The 22307-nt window shown below is 41.3% G+C and overlaps 1 protein-coding gene across 3 annotated transcripts; it reads right to left on the bottom strand.

Annotated features, from left to right (window-relative positions):
• Positions 1-617: 617 nt before the first annotated feature.
• On the bottom strand, positions 618-20890 carry ppp6r2a (protein phosphatase 6, regulatory subunit 2a). Of its 3 annotated transcripts, none has more exons than XM_077544075.1 (24): positions 20426-20890; positions 14973-15142; positions 14547-14801; positions 12923-13109; positions 12704-12841; positions 12495-12560; positions 12301-12413; positions 12117-12230; positions 11758-11884; positions 10694-10846; positions 10402-10626; positions 8834-8898; positions 8628-8743; positions 8449-8534; positions 7218-7298; positions 7022-7119; positions 6883-6940; positions 6511-6638; positions 6314-6435; positions 5288-5435; positions 5079-5167; positions 4825-5005; positions 4435-4545; positions 618-2516 (listed from the first exon to the last, which is right to left on the bottom strand). In XM_077544075.1, exons 3-24 carry the CDS (start codon positions 14771-14773, stop codon positions 2468-2470), a joined length of 2682 nt encoding a protein of 893 aa, XP_077400201.1. In that variant the 5' UTR covers positions 14774-14801; positions 14973-15142; positions 20426-20890; the 3' UTR covers positions 618-2467. The 3 variants fall into 3 exon arrangements, with proteins under 3 accessions (XP_077400201.1, XP_077400204.1, XP_077400203.1); XM_077544078.1 differs by having other exon boundaries at positions 7022-7101; XM_077544077.1 differs by lacking the exon at positions 20426-20890 and adding an exon at positions 16873-16931.
• Between the last annotated feature and the right edge of the window lie 1417 nt (positions 20891-22307).

Here is a 22307-nt window from a genome sequence, read left to right as displayed (position 1 = left end):
TGTTTCTCTCCACTAACACACCTGATTCATGATCAGGATTTTCAGGCTTCTGCGAAGCTTGCTAACGAGCTGGAGGGAGACATGGAAAACAGGCTGGATTATTGCTCTCGAGGACCGAACTTGGCCACCCCTGCTCTAAATTGAACAAAGAACTCACAAAATTGTAAAAAACGTACAACCTTCGTTTGACTGATTCGACGAGGTTCTCTTCTCTTACCCTGATAAAATTATCAAAAAATAGATGTGGTGCGCCGTAGATATGACTTTGAATTAATTTAAATATTAAGTGTGAGTCTCTCAATTAATGAGTCAATTGATTACTAATTTATTAGTTAACCATTATTGAATAGTTGGACCGATTTCCCTTACAATCTCAACAAACATCAAAGTGCAAATAAAATCATTTTATATGGACTCCAATTCTACTTAGCTGCTGCATTGCATGTGAGAATAAAGTATTTTATTTTATGCGTTTCTCTTCACAAAATACAGTACTGTATACATGTTTTCATTCCCAAGGATGAACTTTGACACTTATGGCCACTTTCCTTCTGCCAATCAATTTTAAGCAACCGAGTGAACCCCAAACTGCCCCAATAACAAAACAGACACGGTCATCGCTTTGGTATTAACGTGGTCAACCAGACACTTTTAATTTGTTTGAACAATGAATCATAGAACCTGATCACTGTCAAGTGATTTTTTTTATTTTTATTTTTTAAAGTAAGTACACCAAGAGGCCCGGCCGGAGCTCTGCTTGAACCCAGCACCTGCCCTCGTTTTTTCCTCAATCCTGCAGCTCGAGATCAAATAAAATTAACATTAAACGGGAGCAAGAGGGGAAAACAACATCAACACCTTCCAGATGCCACTCATAACCTGTGTGCTTAGAGGAGAGAAAGAATCCTTGTCTACACATAGCTGGCTAGTTTACAAACGGGAGATATTTTTCTGCGGTTTGTCCCGTCATCCACACATCCAGAGATTTTATTTTTTATTTTTTCCACAAACTCCGGCCAAAGTGGGAATTTGCAGATATCTCTGTATTTGGGTCATCACTCTACACACCTTTATCATATACATACCTCAAACAGCAACATCACACGACTCCATGTTGGACAAGGTCAACAAGGTTTGTTTCGATGCCAGTGACGTTGTGGTAGAAAGTATAAAGGAATGACTCTGGAAGTGATGGCTATAGATGGACGTTCCATATAATTGGACAGTATTTGGCTAACTACTGCCGTCTAGACGCTTGGCATGCTTGTAAATGTGCTTAAAAACGCACTTAAGGCGATTTTAGGGTGGATGCATATTTGGTTAAAAAAAAAAAAAAAGCCCGGCTACGTGTAGACAAGGCATAAGATTGCTTGTAAAATGACCTGTAAATATAGATTAGCAATTGTGTATTAGGTAGCTAACATTTGGTTGATTGAAAAAAAAAAAAAAAAGAGGGAGGAGGTTAACATCAATACAATCAGAAGGTCTGAGCTCACTCGCAAGGTCGCTTACACATGCACTAAATAAAATAAAACTAAAAAGAATTCCTTTGAAGCAAAACTACACCAAACGACTGCTAACTTGATTTCATCTCCTAAAATAGGTTGAATTTAAATTAAAAATGACTAATTGACGTTATTGCACATGAGCTAAAGACAGTAATACTATTACAGCTCTGTTCATTGACCCTCCTCATCCTCATCCTCTGACACATTCAGACATCCCGTGAAGAAGGTTCTTTTAACGGCAACCAGAAAGAAAACAAATCCAAATAGAAACCACAAATCCTGGAAGAGAGCGAAAATGAGATGCAATTGAGTGGAAAGAAATCTACAAGAGCTGAAGGTGAAAACACTGATATTGTGCTAGAACAGTCAGAAAATTGCTGAACAAGTGCTTTGTCAAAAACAAAACAAAACAAAAAAAAAAGAAAATACAGGCTTATTGTTATTGAGGCGCATTAAAAACAAAAACAAAACAAAAAAGGACAGAAAAAAAAGTAGCCTGTGCTATCCCCGACATGGTGCGACAATGTAAAAGCCTAACTGTCGGGTTCAACCAGTAAGAGAGAAATCGTTGCGGACATTAAAAAAAAATTATGATGTTGTCGTTACCCCCTTAAAACATTGCTGCTACATTAAAACCGCACGTATTCATGTGCAACATGAGGAGGGGGGATGGGCGCTCGCTTTGAAGATCTACACGCTGTTCTGTTTTTGTCCTCCTTTTTCTGTTTTATATATATATATATTTATATTTATAGATATATATATATATAATTTTTCTTTTTTTTGTACATGTTCCACCGCCTCGTTACTGGTGTCGATTGGCAGTGTCCAGGTCCAATAGCTTGGCAGAGTGATTCAGTAAAAACACTGGAGTTGCACTGAGGTTTATTTTGAAAGGAGTCACTCTGGGAGGAGGCTTACAAGTTTGCTGTTGGGATCCCCGTCGCTCCCGTCTGCGCTCACACCGGCCCGTTAACGGCCACTTCTTGGGGCACTGGTGTCTCCTCTCTGGGGTGCACAGGGAAGCAGTTTAGAAACAAGATGAGACTCCTCCTACCAGCCTCGGGTTGCTGGTAACCTAACAAGTGCACCAGAATGTGGTTTCGCTAGTTCTCGCACGATTCAAATGACTGTATAAATGGGAAGCTATCAAGTCTTATGATTAGAAATATACACTATAAATTTGGGCCCGGTCGATTAATTGGCTGATATTTGCTTTATTTTTATATTTTTAAATTATTTTAAAATAAAATCGACCATTAATTTATGAGCGCAGCCTACATTCAGCAGCTCAGTGTTTATTCTTAATTTTGCGTTTTTTAAAGTTACATTTATTAAGTCTAAGTGTTTAGCAGGCTGGGAGCCATGTGGGGGGATTCATAATGACTTAATTAAAAAAATAAGTTGACCTCCAATTCTTCCTGTCATTCTGAAATGAGCCACTATACACAAGACCAGATTTACTTCCATAAACACTGTGCCACGTGAATTAAAAAAAAAATAATTGGTGCACGTCACTCAATCTTGTGCTTCGTGTTGATGCATGTCGCGTTCCGTTCACATTACAAGTTGCATTTGTTTTTGCAATGTGAACGAGTGCATACAAAGATCGGATTTAACAAACAAAAAAAACCTGAATCTTACACCATGCAGTGCCAGTGTTCGAATACAGTCAAATGTTCTGCCTGTAATTCATTTATAAATATTTATTAATTCATTCTTTATTGTTGGAAGCATCGAGCAGGCGTGTCCAAACGTTTTGCAGAGGACCAGATTTGGTGAGGTAAAAATGTGCGGAAGATGAAAATGTGATGGAGACCATTCGGCTTGAATTTTTCACACCATTCGTTGCGGTCACTTTGCTGTCGTTTGTTTCATCTGGTAGTGCCTCTTGAAATCAAATTCCTTAAACACCACCACAGTTCTCTTGGCAAAATAGGCAGATCGTTGTTTTGTATTTCAATTTATATATAAAAAAAAAAAAAGAAGAAGAAGCCAATTTCCACTTGTCCTGGAAACCACAGCCCTTCATGTCATCTATTTTAGAAATGGGCTGGAAAGGGTCAAACAAGGGTCATGCAGCGAAAGGTGCATTCAAAAATTCACTCTTCATGCCAAACACGATTCGAAGAGTGGTTTGTTATGAGAGGCAGAGCGCGCTCTGAACTTATTTCCGAACAGATGGAGAGCACGGTCAAGGGTCTGCTGCCATTTACTGGTGGAATATAAAATAGCTTTTTGTACATATATAGTTGCTTACAGGCCACACATTCATTTTGTCAGAGGCTGTAGGATGGAGAAAATTTGAACACGGGCTGCAACATGCCAGAAGGACCAATAAGAAGTTATTTTATTTGTTATACATTTTTATTAATTAAGCTGCCAATTAATCAGTTATCAGAATTATATTCGGACAAATAATGGAATTGACAACAGCACATAAAATCCATGAGTCAGGGCCTAGTTTTTGCAGTGAGCCCCCGTTATTTGCCGCGAATAGTTGGTAATCCACAAAAAATTGACACTACCCCCTAAAGTGGTCTGCAATTGGGTATTGATGGCACTTAAAGCACAACGCAGCAATACAAGCATGTACACAATCATGATTCCATGTTTCATAAATGACTTTTGTCATTTATGAAACATGAGTAATTAAATTATTCATTCAAACCACCTTAACATGAGGCTCATCAATTGAATTAGCTGAAATATTAGCCTGAACAGCACACGAACCAGAGGTGTGTAGTGTGTAAGACTACATTTACTCGAGTAACATTTTAGGGTGAAAAAAAACTTTCAAAAACTGTTACAACAAAGATTTCTGTTTAAGGTGATAAGGCAACTAGCTTCGGATTTTAGAGAGGCCGTAGTTTTGACACCCCTATTACTGGAGTGCAAACTTGACATCGGCAGGGTGAGAACTTACTTCCTGTCAGTCTGTGTGGTTACAAGCGATTCCTCGGGAGGTTGCTGCTGTTCCGAGGCTTCAGGAGGATCTGACAGTGAGAGCTTCTCCAGGGACACGGGACTCTCCTGGCTGCACACACGCACAACCGAGTTTCAGCGTCAGAGTTCATTCACCGCGCACCCCTTATTAACCATTTTTTGCCTTTGAGGCACTGGTCGAAATATCAGTACTGGTGGAAAAGTCCTCCGTCAACATACAAAGTTGTATTTAAGCTCAAAGCTGTAGAGAAGCGCCCAGTAATTTGCACTCGGAGTTCAGCCTATATTTACCTCAATGTGGTACTTTTTGGTTCAATTATAGTTGGTTACACACACAAAAAGCTCTTCATACAGAAGGGGACTTTGAAACCTTGAGAGGTCGGCTGTCTTGCTGTCTGGTGCGGCGGCTGGTTTTGAGACGATGGTTGCTGTTGGGGCAGCGGCGATTTCCTCGCCGTCGGACGCGCCAGGCGAGTTTCCGTCCAAGGCGGCGGGAGTCGTCGTCGTCATCACGTCCCCCGAAGGCCCCACGCAGGGCGAGGCGACAGCGTCTACTCACACGCGGGAAACGGAAATGAGTTGTGCGAAATGAAATGATAGACTGCTAGTGCCAGCTGAACTCACCGCCCTTCTCGTGGTTTTGTTTGGCTTGTTTATCTGCATCACTGCCTCCAGCATCCACGGGGGAGCTGCACCTGGGCTCCGTCTCTGTGCTGGAGGGGAGGAAACAACAATTTAGATGATTGATTATAAATCGGAAATGTGATTTTTTTGGTCAATATCGACCATCTCTAAATTTCCAAGTTCAAGAGATGCGCATTGACCAGGCATACCTCGAGAATGGCTGAAACGCAGTGAAATTGGCCCAGCCCGTTTCTTGGCTCTCGTTTCTACCGCCCGCGGGAAGCGCATCCCAACCTGATGGAGTCTGGGATGCCGTGATCCCATCAGAGTCCCTGAAATTTGCGGTCCAGCCTGGACCTATAGACAGGATGGGGAAAACAAAACAACTTTGACCACCTTGAACACGACTGTATGGGACGTATTTGAGAAAGCGCTAATCCTCTCTTAAGTTAAGATGGAAGACGACTAATCACCACTCGATTCCGTGTACGTGCAAGAATAGACCTTGCCGTGGAAAGCCTTGTGGTAACTTGTCTTGATTTGGTGTTATATAAAATGTACAATTATTGAATTATTCATTATTTTTTCGATTTTGTAGTGTTAGAGGGGTAGGCACAGAAGTGAAAAGTATTTGCTTCTGCCTACACCTTTTGTATGGAATTAGTTTTTTGACCATGTAGAATTTTTTATTTGCCAATTAACCAAATACATTTTTCATTCATTCATTCATTCCCCGAGGTTATTGCAACGGCGGCGCACCTGTGTGGAACTCGAAGGTAAATGTACCCCCAGATGTTCCACTGTTGTGCTGGGCACACTTCAGTATTGAAACCAATTTTTACAGTGATATAAGCCAACACGCTCCGTGACCGTCTAGGGCAAAAAATGTCAGTGGTCTCACGTGACTACACAAAAGATGAAAACTTTTTCTCAGCATGGGGCGCACAAATTTATATATTTTTTTTTAAATTAAACTTCACACACGGATATAAAATAAAACAAACAATATACAATAATTCAAACTAAAAATAATGTGTGAGAAGTCTATTATTCACACATTATATTGTTTGTTTTATTGGATTTCTGTGTGAAGTTTGTTGATTTTTTTTTTATTATATGAAATGTTTATAATAATAATAAAGCTACAGGTGTAAGCGCTCAAATGTTTTGGAATTATGTTAATTATGTTTGATTAACCAAATGTGTTATCTTATACCTTGATCCTTCCGCCTCACCTATGTCTGATGTGTTCTGCTCAAAGTCTTCCTCCTCGTCGGATTCCGAGCCGCAGTCTTGCTCCTGTCCGCCATTTTCCAAGCTGCTCCGGGAGCTTCCTTCTGAGGTTATGGGGGCAAACCTGGGAATGGGGCACCACGGTGAGCTTAAAATGGAACTTGTGGGACTGCAATTTTTTGTCAAGAATTTTTTTTACCTTCTTCTGGATTTAGCTTGTGTTGCATAGTTGATCTCCTTTTCCTCCCAAATGTCCTCTTCCTCATCACCATCATCAAACTGATGTATCCTCTCTTTACAACAGGCCTCGAAAGCAGCTGCATTGGCCTGTGTTACAAGTCAACACAACAATAAACAGAGCCATTTGCATGTTTGCGTGCCATGAAAAAAAAAAGAAGCAAAGGTTGTCTCTGAATAGGAAACGTACTATACAATTATACTGTAGCTGGGGAAATATATTTGAGCATAATCCTGACTATCCGAATCCCCATTCCCAAATGCTTCACATGGAAATTTACCAGGAACTTTCAACCCTTTTAGAACCCTACTTAGACACTTGTAGAATACTTACACTGTTATCATCAGAATCTAAATTGAAGTTTATTTCTGCAATTCTGTCAAACGTGGCGCTGAGAAGAAAAACAGAAAAAAAATAGTGTTACAATACAATGACAGTTAACACAATATCCAAAATTATTGTTCCAACTCACTTAATATTTTCATCGTGTTCACTGAACTCTTCATCATTGAACCCAAACTGATCCACAAAGTTGGCTGTCATCTGCTGGATCTGATAGTCAGAGAAAGCCTGGGAAGTTCAGGGGGACACCTTTTAGGGTGACGCCACTGCGTTTATTCTCGTCTATTTGCTACCGCGTTTCGGTGTTGGAGTGTGTGTAACCCTACCTGTTGGAGGGACAGGTCATTGGGGAAGGGGCTCTCCATGTCGTCATCCTCACTGGACGAGTGCATGTTGTGCGTACTCACCTGTACAACACAGAGCACACAAAAAAAAGCTTTATGCACTAAACTATTGCTAACAACAAAATCTACCTAATAACAGTTAATTTTGTCGTTGCCTTGTACAGTTGTAAAAAAAAAAAAACAGTTTTTAAAAATTATGTGTATATTTAAAATTAATAAAATATTAAAGCTGCTCTTTTGCCCAAAAATATCTTTACAATAGCCTTTTTATTTGACATCATCAACAACATCTTCCAATTAGCAGAATAGCTGTTCACAATGGGTACTCCTGAATATCCCGCCATATGCCCGCAGATGCAAAGTCGTGTGTGCATGGTGTATATGAAGAGGGGTGTGTGCAGTTTTATTTTTCTGCCACAGGTGGTAGTAGCGATTCAAAATTCAATTTTCTGCGTTCAGCAACTTAACATTTTAGACTTTGATTTTTAAAAACTGAAATCAAAGTGCAGTTGAAGAATTAGCAAATGCTTTTATGAGAGTCCTTGGGAATAGATAATTTATCAGGGCTACATGGAAAAATGTGCATTATTTAAAAAATAATCTAAGCATTTTAAGAAAAATGTACAGTATTGCAATTTGAATTATTTTTTTATTAGAATAACAAAAAACAAGTTCCCAATTTCCTGTGGTACATCCTACCAATAAGAATTGATAGAAAGATAGAGACATTAGGATAGACATTCCATATTAATAATTTATGAACTCACAAAGACAATGATACAATGGGTTTTTTTTTCAATTACATTCAAGTTCTCCAAAATATATTTGAAATAAATTTCAAATAAGCATAAGCCTTCACAATTCTAATTACACTAACTGTAATGAACTTACTGAATTTTGCAGCAGGTCACAAAATCATGTTACACTTAAGTACATAGAACCAGGGAATCTTACAAACAACAAAGCCCGCTTGGTTATGTACCATTGCATATTCAAGGTATTATGACATTGTATTAGCCCGCAAGGCTTACGTAGTGTTCAGTGAGCCTCAAGTTTGAATTCCTTTGTTTATGCTTAGGTACATACTATCGAGTACCTGCTCCGTCAGTTTACAATCACCAAGCATTCGTGTAAATTGTAGTTATCGTCTCTCTCCAGCAATGTGCCTTAGGAAAGCACAGAAAAAAAACAGCACCATAAAATGACTTCTTACCAGCTCTACCGTGTTCCTTCTGTTTGTTTCTCTCAGCGTCTCGTCCACAAAGCTCTCCCAGCGACCTCTGCAGTCCTCTGGCAGCTCTGTATCATAACAAACTTAGCTAAAAATGACTGAATTCTTGTTTAAAATGTTCCGTATAAAAAGTGGCTGAAACGTCAACATTCCTTGTTTACCTTTGATGAGGTCTGCGATCTGGGCCTGTACTGGTCCCTTTTCCAGGTTCTGGACCACCATGTTGGAAATTCTGGTCAGGTGACCCATGTTGCCTCTCCTGGTGCCACCCTCGGCCCTGTGGAAGCAACAGCCTCATTTTTTCAACTGTGGCGGTTTAATAAATTAACCGGCTGAACAGATTGTTGCACAGTAAAAACGCACTCACTGTATTTTATCATTCTCCTCCCAGGCATCAAGTATCTTTTGTACCAATCGACACTTCTGGAAAAGCTGCACAAAAGAATGAAGGTGAAATATAACATGTAAACAATGAGCGCACGTGTATTTTTGGGTGGCAGAAAGTGATAGACCAGCGACAAAAGCTGTTCACCACAGCAGTCAGAATGGGGATCTATATTTTCTTCTATATGTTGATTTGACGGTGACGGTGATGGAATGAATGAATATATATATATATATATATATATATATATATATATATATATATATATATATATATATATATATATATATATATATATATATATATAAATAAAAAAATAGTAAGAAAGAGCCAGTATCCTGCATATATTGTAATGACAACAAATGCAACAGCGGTCTTTTGACAGGCAATTTCTTAAGTTGTCCTGCACATAATACACGTGATATAGTCGCAAATGTAGCTATGATGCAGAGCACAAGCATGTAAAAACTGAATATTAAACCAATATGGATTGGAACATCCAGTCAACTTTTACTCGCTTGCATAACGGCGCCGTTTGTGAGGCATTGCCAATGTTTAGGCAATAACCAGTTGTGGCGGCCGTTCAGTAACCAGAAGGCCGGCTGTTCGATCCCCCGCTCTCCCCAAGTCACGTGTCGTCGTGTCCTTGGGCAAGGCACTTCACACACATTGCCTCTAGTGCTACTCTCACTGGTGTATGGAAGGTGCGAATGTTTGCTGGTGGTCGGAGGGGTCGTAGGCGCACACTGGCAGCCACGCTTCCGTCAGTCTGCCCCAGGGCAGCTGTGGCTACTAAGGTAGCTTACCGCCACCACAGATTGAATGTGTGAGCGCACGAATAATGCAACCACTGTGGAGCATCTTTGAGTATCTGATTAGATAGAAAAGCGCTAAATGAATCCAATGCATTATTATTATTGTTTACTTGCTTTGTCAATTACAGTGTGTTAGCTCAATGCAATGAAGCTTTTTCTGATTGTGTTCGGCTGCTTTACTTCTCTTGTCTTTAGCGGTAGTCGTACTTGTGGAGTCTCAAAGTCACGTAATCCTCCATATGGTCCGTGTTGGAACAGAAGTGCATTTCACGGCGAGCGTTTTTCGGCACACGTTACAATGTTATATTGGTCTGGTCAACCCCAAATAATTTCCAGGCTAGGGACGTGGACTAAAGGCTTGCCAAGTTTATTAGTCACTAATGCGAGACTTTGATTCCATGTTGTCACTTTTAAACACTTCTCCCCTCCCGTCTTCCTCACAGCGGGCGCCACCGAGTCACATGACTGAATGCTGCCCGCTGATTTGAAGAATGAAGATGTATCACTTCCTCCTCTTCCGTCTATGCACGCTGATTCGCCAAATGAGAACTTTTATCACTTCCTCCTACTTTTCAGCCAATCAATTGAGCCATTTATTTCCCTATTTAGAGATAGTATTAAAACTTGATAATGTCAAATTGGACATCGTGAAAGCCAAGTTGCCGATAATATCAATGACGATGATTATCGCCCACCCCTACCAACAACACAGTGATGCCATCTAGCTGTACTTACATGTGCCACAAGTGTATTGTGGAGGGAGGTCTGTGCGTCACTGGTCCCGTCCGACTCAACCACCTCGACATGAGTTTCGGCGGCCGGAGCCACCTGCTGCCCGTTGTGGTTCTGGAGGCCTGGATTAGCCCGCTCCTCTGAAGAAGGGTGGTTCAGGATGGCCGCCACGCAGAGCTCCACTTGGAAGTGCAAAAAGTTATTCCACGAGTATTTGAAGAACAGATCCTGCGCAGCGGGACAAAGACAACTTAGTATCGTGCAAAGCTTGTGTCTGAATTGTGGTCCGGCCTACCAGTAAGAGGTTCATGGTGCCAAGGTCGCAGAGCTCCTGGCAGATACTGGGAGAAGTGGTCTGCAGGAGGGCAGCCACCAGTCGGGCCACGTGAAGGCGGGCGTTCCCCAGTGGCTGATCTAGAACGCCAACGGTGGTCAGTATTGCACCTTTCTGCAGAGGGAAGAGGATCATAGATTAAAGTCCTTTCATGGATGCTGCGGACGAAATTGAACATGCTGCCCAAGTGATTGCCAAAGTATTTAAAATCCATGAATGCAAGCTTTGTTTAGTTTGTTATATTGTCCTCTACTTATTGGTGTGTATGTTACAACAATTGGTAGACCATGTGATGGAGTTTAAATACACACCAAAGCACTGTTGTATAACAGTTCATTGCTGGTGCCGCTGCTATATTGTGGGTTTATGACTTGTTACAGTATACAGACAAGTCTCGTACTAGAGTCGTGTCTTCTGTGAAGTACCACACTGTGCTGAAACATACCACTGTTTATTTTCCTTTTGTTTTATGTGTCAGTTTTACAGTAAACCTTAACTGGGAGTAAACCATTGGAAGAAAGCATACCTTAATTTTTGGGGGAGAACGGTGCGAACCGGAGCTTAGGAATGCAGTCAACCTGGCAATTTGCAAGTCAGGATTCGCAAAGTTTTTAAATCATGAAAATCAATTCTCTGTTCATCGCTAAAATCGTTTTGGTGCTCATGCTAGAGTAATACTTTGATTTGGTGCCATCCTGCGGCAACAAGGAACTATGTTGAAGTGAGTTGAAGAGCTTCATTTTGACAAAAGTATTGCTTTATTGCTATTTTGTGCCATCTTCGTGCCAAGGACCTACGTTGAAGTGAGATGAGGCACTTGTGAATTTTTGGTATTCGATACTTAGTCATTTTCATTCTCTCTCTTTTTTTTTTTAAAAACAAGTTTTAATGTGGTTAAACGGTGTGGGTGGTGTCTATCGCATGTATTGTGGGGGGAGGTCTACATCGTATTGTTGGTTGATTGGGAGCATATCCGAATACACAGGGCTGATTGCACATTAAATTGTCACCAACTGTATTGTTACCTTTGGGGGATCCAGAAGAAGCTGCTGGAAATCCTTTAAATGGGACTCGATGGCATTTAAAATACTGCTGTTGACAGTGTAAGACCTTTCATAACCCTGAGAATACAGATCCATCAGCCCTTCCAACCTGGGGTGAAGAGGAGACAAGGAAGGTCATCATGTATTTTTGATGTAAGATTATCAGAGACATTTTACTAAGACACTTGGGAACCCTTTTAAATAGATTGTAAAATGTAAATTTTAACCCTATTTTGCCACCAGAGTTTACCCATTTTCAATTCAGTCTTTCCCAAACTCTACTTAACTTTAATTTTTATATTAGAAAAATCTCATACAGAGGGAAATAGATACACACTCACCCAGACCTCCTGGTCTCCAGTAAGGTAAGTAGCACTTGAGTTCCGTTAACGATAGAAGCCTCGTTCCTCTCGCCCTCAAACATGTTCTTGAGGAGTCCCGCTACAGTTTCTTGTCTGAAAGAAGACATTTTGTTTACCGAAGAAACAATAATTATTTAATTAATTTAGAATACGAGTGACTTACGACTCCAGCACAGCCAATAGTGGGTCAGCCTCCATGTTCTCCTGCATTTGATTGGCCTGGTCTCGGCTAAGGCGAATTATGTCACAAAGTGTTTGGGACGCGTTTGATTGTCTCTGACAATCGGGAAGGAAACCAGGCATTCAGAAAATATATGCAAGGTACCATCAAATTAGGCTCGATTAGGCACGACTTACCTCCTCATCTTTACCAGTATGTATAAGCTCGATGAGTCTTTGAACGAGCTTCTCTTCATTCAGCCACTTAAGGAACATAAGAATGTGTTGGGTATTTAAGGATAGAGTGCTTCCCCCACTATATGTTGCAGATTATAGTTCATTAATTATTGCAAGCAATCAATTATGGGTTGTTGTTTTTTTACAGCACGTAATTCTGAAGCGCTTACATGAAGGACCTCTTGTCTCAACGGGGCAGGTTCCACACAACTGATGAGGCGAAGCAGCAAGTCCATCATAGCAGATGCATCTATGTGTTTCAGCACCAGACCAATGAAGCCTTCCTTCTTCTTGAGAAAGGTGATCACCTGAGGGCGGAGGATTGACCGACAAAAGCCAAAATGTGAGCATTTGTGCCATTCCCAAGTATGAAGCAAGTGCAGTTCTACCTCTTCGGTTTTCCTGGCAATGAGATTGCCGATGGTTTTGCTGAAGAAGCTGGCGAGCAGCGGGTTGAGGGGCGGGTCCTGCTCCAGGAAGTGGTACAGCATCTCCAGCAGAGATTCTTCTCCGCCCAGCTTATCGTTTATGATAGACACATCTGAAGTCAGGAGCTCGCACGCGATGTTAGGAAGCCTTTAGGGGAAGAACAGAATATTTAGAGGCAACACTTAGTAATTGTCATAGGCTATTTCACGACTATAAGGTGCACTTTAAAGTCTTTAATTTTCTCGAAAATTGACGGTGCGCCTAATAGTGAGGTGCGCCTTGTGTGTGGACTAAGGTCCTAAATCTGACTGATTGTGTGGGAGGACTTCGCGCAACACATTGCTCATATACAAGAAAGGCAGACCTGACTGAGGACAGACATGAGAGCACGGAAAAGTCAACTTGGTGGCGAGTTCTCCAGCCCCTCCTCTCCCTCTGACCTCCTCCTCTCCCTCTGTATCGTTTCCTTTTTTTTCCTTTCTTTTTTTAAAATGCTTTATTGTAATGTGCACAGCAACAGACATCGCAAAAGTCACTTCGAAGTAGAACAAGTCTACACGGTGAAGCTTAACAAATCACACCACATACTAAAGACACCAGATTGTTTTTTCCCATGCAACACCGTCCTTCCTTATCTCTGTGACTCAAATGCGTGTACATCTTTCAGCCGCTGTGAAAAATAAAGTTCGGCAAATGAACGCGGAGCTTGTTGTCATTCCAGGAGGCTGGCGAACACAGCTTTACCAAGCCTGGGAGGCACCACGGTGCGAGTTACGCCACAATTTGTCAATGGATCGCAGTGTTTCCCACAGATTTGAAATCTACTTGGCTGGGGGGCAGTCCAGCTAGTTGTGTCTCCTTTAACCTCATGATCCACAAGTGAGTAACGGCGAACTACTGTTACATGCGGTATATCTGGTCGCGACACAGTTTAAAAAAAAAATGTTTTGAGCTAGCGTATGTTTAACCGAGCCTGCGAACAATGGTGCGGTGTGCCTTATGTGTGTGTTAAACACAGAAATAGCACCCGTAACTGTGACTGCGCCTTATAATAAGCAGGTGCGCCTTATGGTCATGAAATTACGGTAGTTGAATTTTTTTTTTTTTTTGCAATTTTAATTAGTATTTGTTGGCTTCCTTGGTGATATGCCCTGCTTGCACTTACAACTTGGCTGTGAACCGAAAACTCATTTACAAAATTGGTCAGTGGCCAATGAGCAACTTTTATATGTAAATCATGTGATCGATCTCCGCGTGTCCTATGGATCTAACTGCTGATCTGATTAAAAGGAGTGGAGCACATAAACGGCAGATCGGAATGGATTACGTCACATGTAACAGGTGACCGCAGGCTCTTCATTGGGAATGATTTGAACCAGAAAGACGAAAAAAAGTCTCCACGTAAACCCGGCTAGTGGTGTCAATGCATCAAGTGGCACCATAATGAATCATTACACTGCAAGAAAAGTCATAGATACGGCTAAATCTGGCAGTATATTTATATTTCATGCTGATATAGTAAAGACTACACATCCTCTGTATTTCCATCCCTCGTCTTCTACATTAGCAAACCGTGTTACTCACTTAAAGCGGCTCCTCTCTTCCATGTCTGCAGGTGGCTCTGTGGTGATGAGGCCAACCAGCTCCTGCATGCAGTGGTCCTGGGAGAGAAAGAGCAGCAGGCGGCGGTTTTGGGCCTTGCACTCCTGCAGCACGTCATCCTCCTCCATCAGCTCGCGCAGCGTCACGTCGTCCCGGTCCAGCAGCTGGTCGATGTGGGAGGTGGTGTGCAGGTCGAACTTCCAAAACATGATGGCTGCCGGGGTGGGCAACACAGCCCTGGAAAAAGAAAGGTACAAGTATCAAGTACACCACCAGAGGTCCAAAAACTAACAAACCAAGTGAACCTTTACATACTTTATACAGTACTCAGACTTTATCACCCATCTGTAAAAACCATTCTCTATCTGCCACGTGAGGCCGTTACGAAGGGGCTACAGAGGTACATACCAGTGAATGAAATGTGGATATCTTTAATCAGACCTCCCCCGCGGGCAGGCAGGCATCGGTGTTCGTGCAGACAACTGAAAATGTGGCGAGGCCTGGCATTTATCAGCATGGGTCTCCTTTTAAAACGCAGGCCTCTTTAGGAGATGGGATGCTGGGAGGCTCACCATAACCTGCGCGGGGGAAATCAAACAAAAGAAGACATTGTACATGGGTGAAACTGTACCATTGGGTCATAATTTGCTTTGATGTGAATGTTTTGAATTTAGGAAGGAAATTAGGACATCATTGAATAGTTTCACAGTTAAGCTGAGTAGTCATTGGGATTCGAATAAATTGGTCCGTCCCGTGTTTTTGACCTTCTGTGAACATCTAAATGCACATCCAACAGTTCACTGTTTCAGTACTTATTTCTGTGACATTAAGATCAGTAATAATAATAATAATAATAATAATGCATTGAATGGATACATTATTCACGCACTCACACATTCACACTGTGGTGGCGGTAAGCTACTTAAGCAGCCACAGCGGCCCAGGGGCAGGCTGACGGAAGCGTGGCTGCCAGTGTGCCCCTACGACCCCTCCGCCCACCAGCAAACATTCGCACCTTGCATACACCAGTGTGAGTAGCACTGGAGGCAATGTGTGTGAAGTGCCAAGTGCCTTGCCCAAGGACACAACGACACATGACTTGGAGAGAGCGGGGATCGAACAGCCGGCCTTGTGGTTACTGAGCGACCGTCTCTACACCCTGAGCCACGGCCGCCACAAGTGGCCACTTCTCTCTGAGAACACCCTGCTAAATGAAAAGCAAAGGCGAATGAATGATTATTAGGACTGTTTAAACGTAATAGCCCATTTTTGGATGGAAACACCTGTTAGAGAAGAACAAGTTGTGCAAACACACTGAATAAGTGCATTTTAAATGATTAGGTCAAATTATGTTTACCTGAAAAGGATCTGTATATTTTAGGTTCATTGTGAAATTTCACCCAACAGCCAAATATCCATAACTCTTTATTTAGTAGGAATTAATGGGGGGGGGCATAATAATAAAAACAACAACAATGTCAATGCAGAAGACAGTCTGTATGTGGCCACGTTTGAGGTTAACCAATATCCACCTGTTCAAAGGTGCCATACTTTTATTCAGCAGGTTAGGAATGTCAGTCCTGACTGGCGGATAATGTCAAGTGGGCAATTTCCTGCCTTCTGAGGTACTATCCGAGCCGTGACGGAGGCAGACCGGCACTTGTGTGCTAGCCAGAAAGGCAGGACATAAGTGTGACACTCAGTCTTTTAGCCTGCCTGTAAACAATAGCTTAACAATTATTTTGTACCACATGATGTCATCGCGGATGTAATTTTGTTTAATTAACTTGGCTTGGCTCTGTGTAAAACGCAACGGTGGATTACTTTACGGCTTTGTGTGAAAGAGGTTTTGCAGACAAATGAAGCCTGCTGCTGTTGGTGTATATCATACTCTGCTTATGACTCTGAAGCAAGGCGACTGCTCTCAGTCAAACATCTCGCAATCGACAGACGCGTTTAAACGGCTGGAATAAAACACAACAGCGCATGACACAGGCCTCTATGATTACTGTATACAACTTTTAAGAGTTGCGCTGGTGCAACGCGTGCACATTCACATTTGTTTTCCTCGAGAGGTTACCATGGAGGCAAACAGACTTAACCCAACTCAAAAGCAGAGCCAAAGCACAATAGCTCTGGGAACGGCGCACGATTTAGCAGTTGATTGCAGAAGGTGATTGTGAACTTATGGAGGGGACTAAATGCTTGCCCTTCTTTTTCTTGCCCTTATTTGCCCCTCCCCTGCACATGCAACAGCAGCACCGTCCATCTGGCTTACATTTACAAAGTACACAAGTGCAATAATAACCTTGCGAGTGCTCTCCGTGGACGGCGAGCTGGGACGGCAGAAGCTTGACTTTTACATCCAAAATAGAACCTGCAGGAGGCGACCGCAGCGACAACAATCGGCAATGCAAACAGGACCGATGAGAAAAAGAGGAACAATGGTAAATGCGCGCATTGTTGTGCATATACAAGCAAGTGGACTTGCACAAAATGAAAAAAAATCCAGGGATAAAGAATTGTACTGACTTCTTCCCCTGGTAGAATGTCAATACTACAAAAACACAGCCCCAAAAGTTGTGAGAGTAAAGTTTTGAGTTTTGATGACATCGTACTATACAAAAAGGTGACTGGTGCAATGTTACGAGAATTGTGTGAGTGAATATCCAGAATTGCCTGCCTAAGCCAATTGGCAAAATTCCCACGCAAATATAAACACAAGTGTGAGAACATCAGTCGCCTTCCCTCTTAAGATTTGCATCAGCCATCCCTTATTTTAACGTGCGCATTTATGCTCAGAACAAAACTTTACTTATGTAAAATTATGACTTTAGTCTTGTAAATAGCCACTTTTTTCCTTTAAGTACATGTTTATTTTCTGATCCGCCTGGCTCTATTATTCTTTTGCAAAACTGTTAAGTCATAGATGTTTACTTTTTACCTTAAAGCTACTGAACTAGAATATTCCATTTTGAATCGCGACTGGCACCTGCTGACGAAAAATGAAACTGCACATACCGTTCTTCACATTCACACCACGCACATTACGTCACATGGGCGCGGGAATTTCTAACCCGAATCCAGTCTGAAAACTATTGGCCAGAGGCCTGCAGGAGTACCCATTGTTAACAGCTAATGTGTTAATCTACTAATTAGAAGGCATTTCAGTCATTTTGGGGGAAAAGGTTCCATATTGCAACTTTAAACTCTCATTATAGTTATTCAAGTAACTAAGTATAAATAAAATGTTACATAAAACAAAGCATGTCAGGTTGATTAATTAATGACTGTCATGGCTTGACCCTGTGAAAACATTATGAGAGGTCTTTTGCATTTACAACCGTCCAAGCTTCAAAAAAATGTCATTGTTAAGAACAGAGCGCAATTGACTAGCTTACACGGTTGGCATAGAAATACGTCGGAAGAAGGCACCCTCAATTGCTGCCACACTTACTGTTGGCAAACTTTTATGGCCTACAAGTGTTTTTCATACAAATATTAACTGTGATTATGCTCAATTCCTGAGTTTCTGATGTAGTAATTAAATTTCTGTTATTGACTGTAGGGAAATAGAATTACTTTTGGCAAATTTGAATGTTGATTTATAGTGTCTTCTTGTACTATTGTTATCTATAGTTATACTCTGGTGGACTATATAAAAATCCTTCTGTGAGCACAATGCATAGATACATATTTGTCAATAGTGGTGTGGGGAAAGGTGAGTTATGCGAGTCCGAAAACAAACGAGACGATAAATAATGTGGCTGAAAAAAAATTATTTAAGCTTAGCTACAAATGGCACTGGCAACTGAATGGGGGTCGGATTTCTGTTAACTTGTCTATTATAGTCTATTGTAGGGATGTAACGATAACGGCAATATCGTGATATTAAAACTGCCACAGTATATATCGTCGTCGTCATGTGACGATATTAAAAGCAGCACAACTGTTAAAATAAAAGTCAGGTTGATTTCCATTTGTGCACTTCTAGCACCCTCTGGTGGCTAGTTTTTTTGTGCAGTTTGATTTTCATATGGCATGTTTTGGCCCTTTTATGTTTAAATTCCACGCTATTGGTCAGATGAAGGGGAGCGTAATATACTTCTGAAATGTGGAAGAACTCAATGTGTGCGTGCATTAGCAAGCAAGTGCCTCAATATTAAGTCTTATTAGAGATTGTAGGTTGTCGATATTGCTGTAATGTACAAAAGCACAATATTGTGTGTGTTTTTTTTTTAGTATAAGCTCATTTGTGGCCTTTTTTGTATCACCAACCTCCCCACAATATCGTGATAATTATCGTATTGTGATAATGTCGTATCGTGATGTTTGGATAGCATTACAGCCCTAGTGTATTGTAGCTACACCATGCTAGCGAAATGTGAACGCTACTATGCCGAGAGCATTCACGGCCATATAAAACTTTTCTTACTACTGTAAACAAAATTGGTTTTGATAATTCCAGCCTCTGTGCCTTATTGTTAACTTTGTGTTGCGAAAAATTGGGAGATTTTTTTCATTCCGTGCGAGGTGGTGGGCGGGTTAATGAACATGAATATGTCAATTCCGAATATCCAGGCATTTCTGATATTTCCGCAATGCAAATGCTTCCTTTACACAATGTAAAACTGTGCATTGTTTTTGCCCGTGACGAGCATACGAACCATCAATATTTTGAAATAAAAATAATCCTCAAAAATCTAATTACAACAATCCAATGCTTTTCCATGAGCAGAGCGCTTCCTTTCACCAAGTCGACTGCCATTTTGACTTGTGACGCAAGTTTGGAATTGTCAATAAAATTGTGCTTGTACGAGATGTGTGCAGCGTGTATGTGAAGAAGGGAGTGTGCAGTTTGAATTTTCGGCCACACGTGGCAGTAGCGATTCGAAATTCTATTTCTTCCATAGAGCCACTTTAAATTGAGGTAAAAGTACTACAGTATTCCTGCTTGATGGATTTATGTTTTTTTTCCTGTTTTTTTGTTTTGTTTTTTCGATATTATTATGTTATTATTACGTTATTAGGCTTACGATATAGTTCTACTGGGGTATAATTAAAGTAATGTGTAAATACTAAAACAACTACATTATTAATCACGCTAAAATGAGGGATGAGAGCATTTTAACACTTCATACATGGAAATTTGTCCATAATATTGTTGGGAAAAGCATGCTTAATGTCCAAAAAGGATAGCTCGGCCTCAAAGGCTACTGACAACCGAGGGGGGTCGAATTTCTGTTTACTTGAACCCTAACGGTGGCATAAGGGACGCTATGGGTCTCTGGATTTGTATATTTTACTGTACACGCGCCTTATAATTTCCACGTATAAACGACGTGAAATGGGACCGAAGTTACTGAAATTCACGAGCCTTTATCGGTAACACCACATGGCTCGGCAGTCGCTGGCCTCCACCGACTCCAAACGGCCTCTCTCTTACTAAATAACCGCTCGATAAAACAGCTTACATTTACGCGAATTGAAGGCGAAATACAGCAACAACAAAAATAACACGGCTTTTACTGAACTGGCACCAGATTTACAATGGCGCCGAGATTGCGATCACTGCCCTTAAGGGGTCACCCAACAGACCACAATTCGGCTAAGTTAGTCGGTTGGATGTGTGTGCTAACGTTAGCTTTTGAGTAGCAACTTACTGGCGCAAGTTAGCCAGCTTTAGTTCCTCCTTTTACGTTGTGGTTAGCACGGAAGCTAATTAGCCGCTACGGATAATATTAAGAGGTGCTAGCAGCCCTCCCCCGCACACACACATACATACATACACAACTTTAGGTTCAACTTTGTGGCCGAGCGGACTACAGTAATCACGTTATATCCGCCCCCGAGAAACTTACCTTTGAATATCCTACGCGTGCTGCTTCTTCTTTCTTGTCTGCGTTAGAACGTTACAGGATCTTTTTTCCTTCCCCCAGCCCGATCCCTTAGTCATTAGCTTCCCCCCCACCCCCAGCTAACAAATTAGCCACGTTAGCCTAACTGCATTAGCTTCGTAGTCGTCTAGCGATTTGTTTTGAAGAACAGCCTGCGACAGTTCAAACAGGAAGGCAGGAGGCTGCCTGTTAGCTTCAAGTTAGCCCGCGACGTTAAGTCCAAAACGTGGCTTTAAAATCCACCCCAAGAAGCAGTTGCCGGGCCACGGGCGGCTTGTCGGGTACCGATGACCCCGATATCTGTTCTTTCGGACGGAGCGCGTTTGATTCGGACGCAGTTCAAACGCGGAGCTAAGTTTAGCATGCAAAGCAGGAAAAACTCAGTCATATTTTTTCGAATCAAAATGGCGACGCGGGGTGGCGGGGACGCGCAGCAGTGCCGCGCGGGAGCGTGCATTTTGGATAATGCACGCAAATCAGAACAAAATATAGTTTTTTAAACTACAGATTATTATTATTATTAACATTAGTAACAAAATCCAGGATATCCTGATCACTATTTTCCACATTCCCCATATCCTCACATTTCATACAGTTACACATTTTTTGCCCGATTTAAACCATTCCAACTTCAAACTGTTACATTCATTAAGCACTTTTTGGAGCTACTGTATTTCAATTCCCCAAATTGCCATGGCAGGGTAAAATTAAGATTTTAATTGAAAATGACGCATAAATTCTAATTAAATTCTTGAATTTGAATTTGAATTTATTGGAATTTAAATTCAAATTTCAGGAAGTATATTAGCAATTCCATGATACTCAAAGAAATTAATGATGCAGAATTAAAGTGCATTTAACAATGAAGCAGTTTCATGAATTTCGTGCAAATATTGTAAGTACTTTATGTACACAATTTGAAAATAGTTCAAGTGTAGTTATTGTTTTTTCTTAACATGAAAAGCATACTCAGATAAAATAAGGGACTGAGTGGCCATTGAGGATTTCTGAGAAAGTTAAAGGGGAAGTCAACACCCCAAATTTTTTTTGACAATAATATCTTCTATGCAGAAGAGAAACTGAAATTGCCACTGAAATTTTCAGGAGTTTCCCGAATGACCAATCCATTTTTAGGCAGTCTGCAGCCTTCTTCTTGTCATGTTTAAATTATCCTCTCTTGTGTCGGCGCACATTGCCCTCATATTTACGGGTTGTTCTAGTTAAGCCAATTGCACGTCATGTGATAATAGCGTGTTGTAGGAAAGAAGGAAGATCTCCGCTCATTGAAAAGCATTGGACTTTGGATCATTGTGATTTGATTTGTGACTATTATATTGACTTCAAAATGTGGTGAAATGTCAATTGACAAATCTGCCTGGTTTGTATGCTAGTCATAGGCAAAATAGGTTACAATACGTTATTTGTTTTTACCATGTAAAGCAGTGGTATCCGAACTTGGTTCTCGAGGGCTGGAGTCCTGCAGGTTTTGGATGTTTCCCTGCTCCAATACACCTGTTTTCAATGAGCAGGATCGTTATCAGGCTTATGCAGAGCTTGCTGATAAGCTTTAGGTGTGTTGGAGTAGAGAAACATCCAAAACCTGCAAGACTCCGGCCCCCGAGGACCAAGTTTGGACACCACTGATGTAAAGGAGGTATTTGCATTACGCTACATGGCGGAAATATCAGAAATGTTGGGAATTGTCAATCACCAAATCACTTCACAGTTCTTACAAAAATAGCTATGTTATTGTACTGCCAACAAAGGTGCTTTTAGGCATTCCATGTCTTCTTTTGTGTGAGTTTAGTCACTTAATTTATACGCTTTTAGTGGCACCAGACATTAA

Source organism: Vanacampus margaritifer, chromosome 15, assembly GCF_051991255.1.
Source record: "Vanacampus margaritifer isolate UIUO_Vmar chromosome 15, RoL_Vmar_1.0, whole genome shotgun sequence".
Classification (NCBI taxonomy): domain Eukaryota; kingdom Metazoa; phylum Chordata; class Actinopteri; order Syngnathiformes; family Syngnathidae; genus Vanacampus; species Vanacampus margaritifer.
Note: the sequence above shows the minus strand (reverse complement) of the source record. Positions and strands in the feature narration are given on the sequence as shown.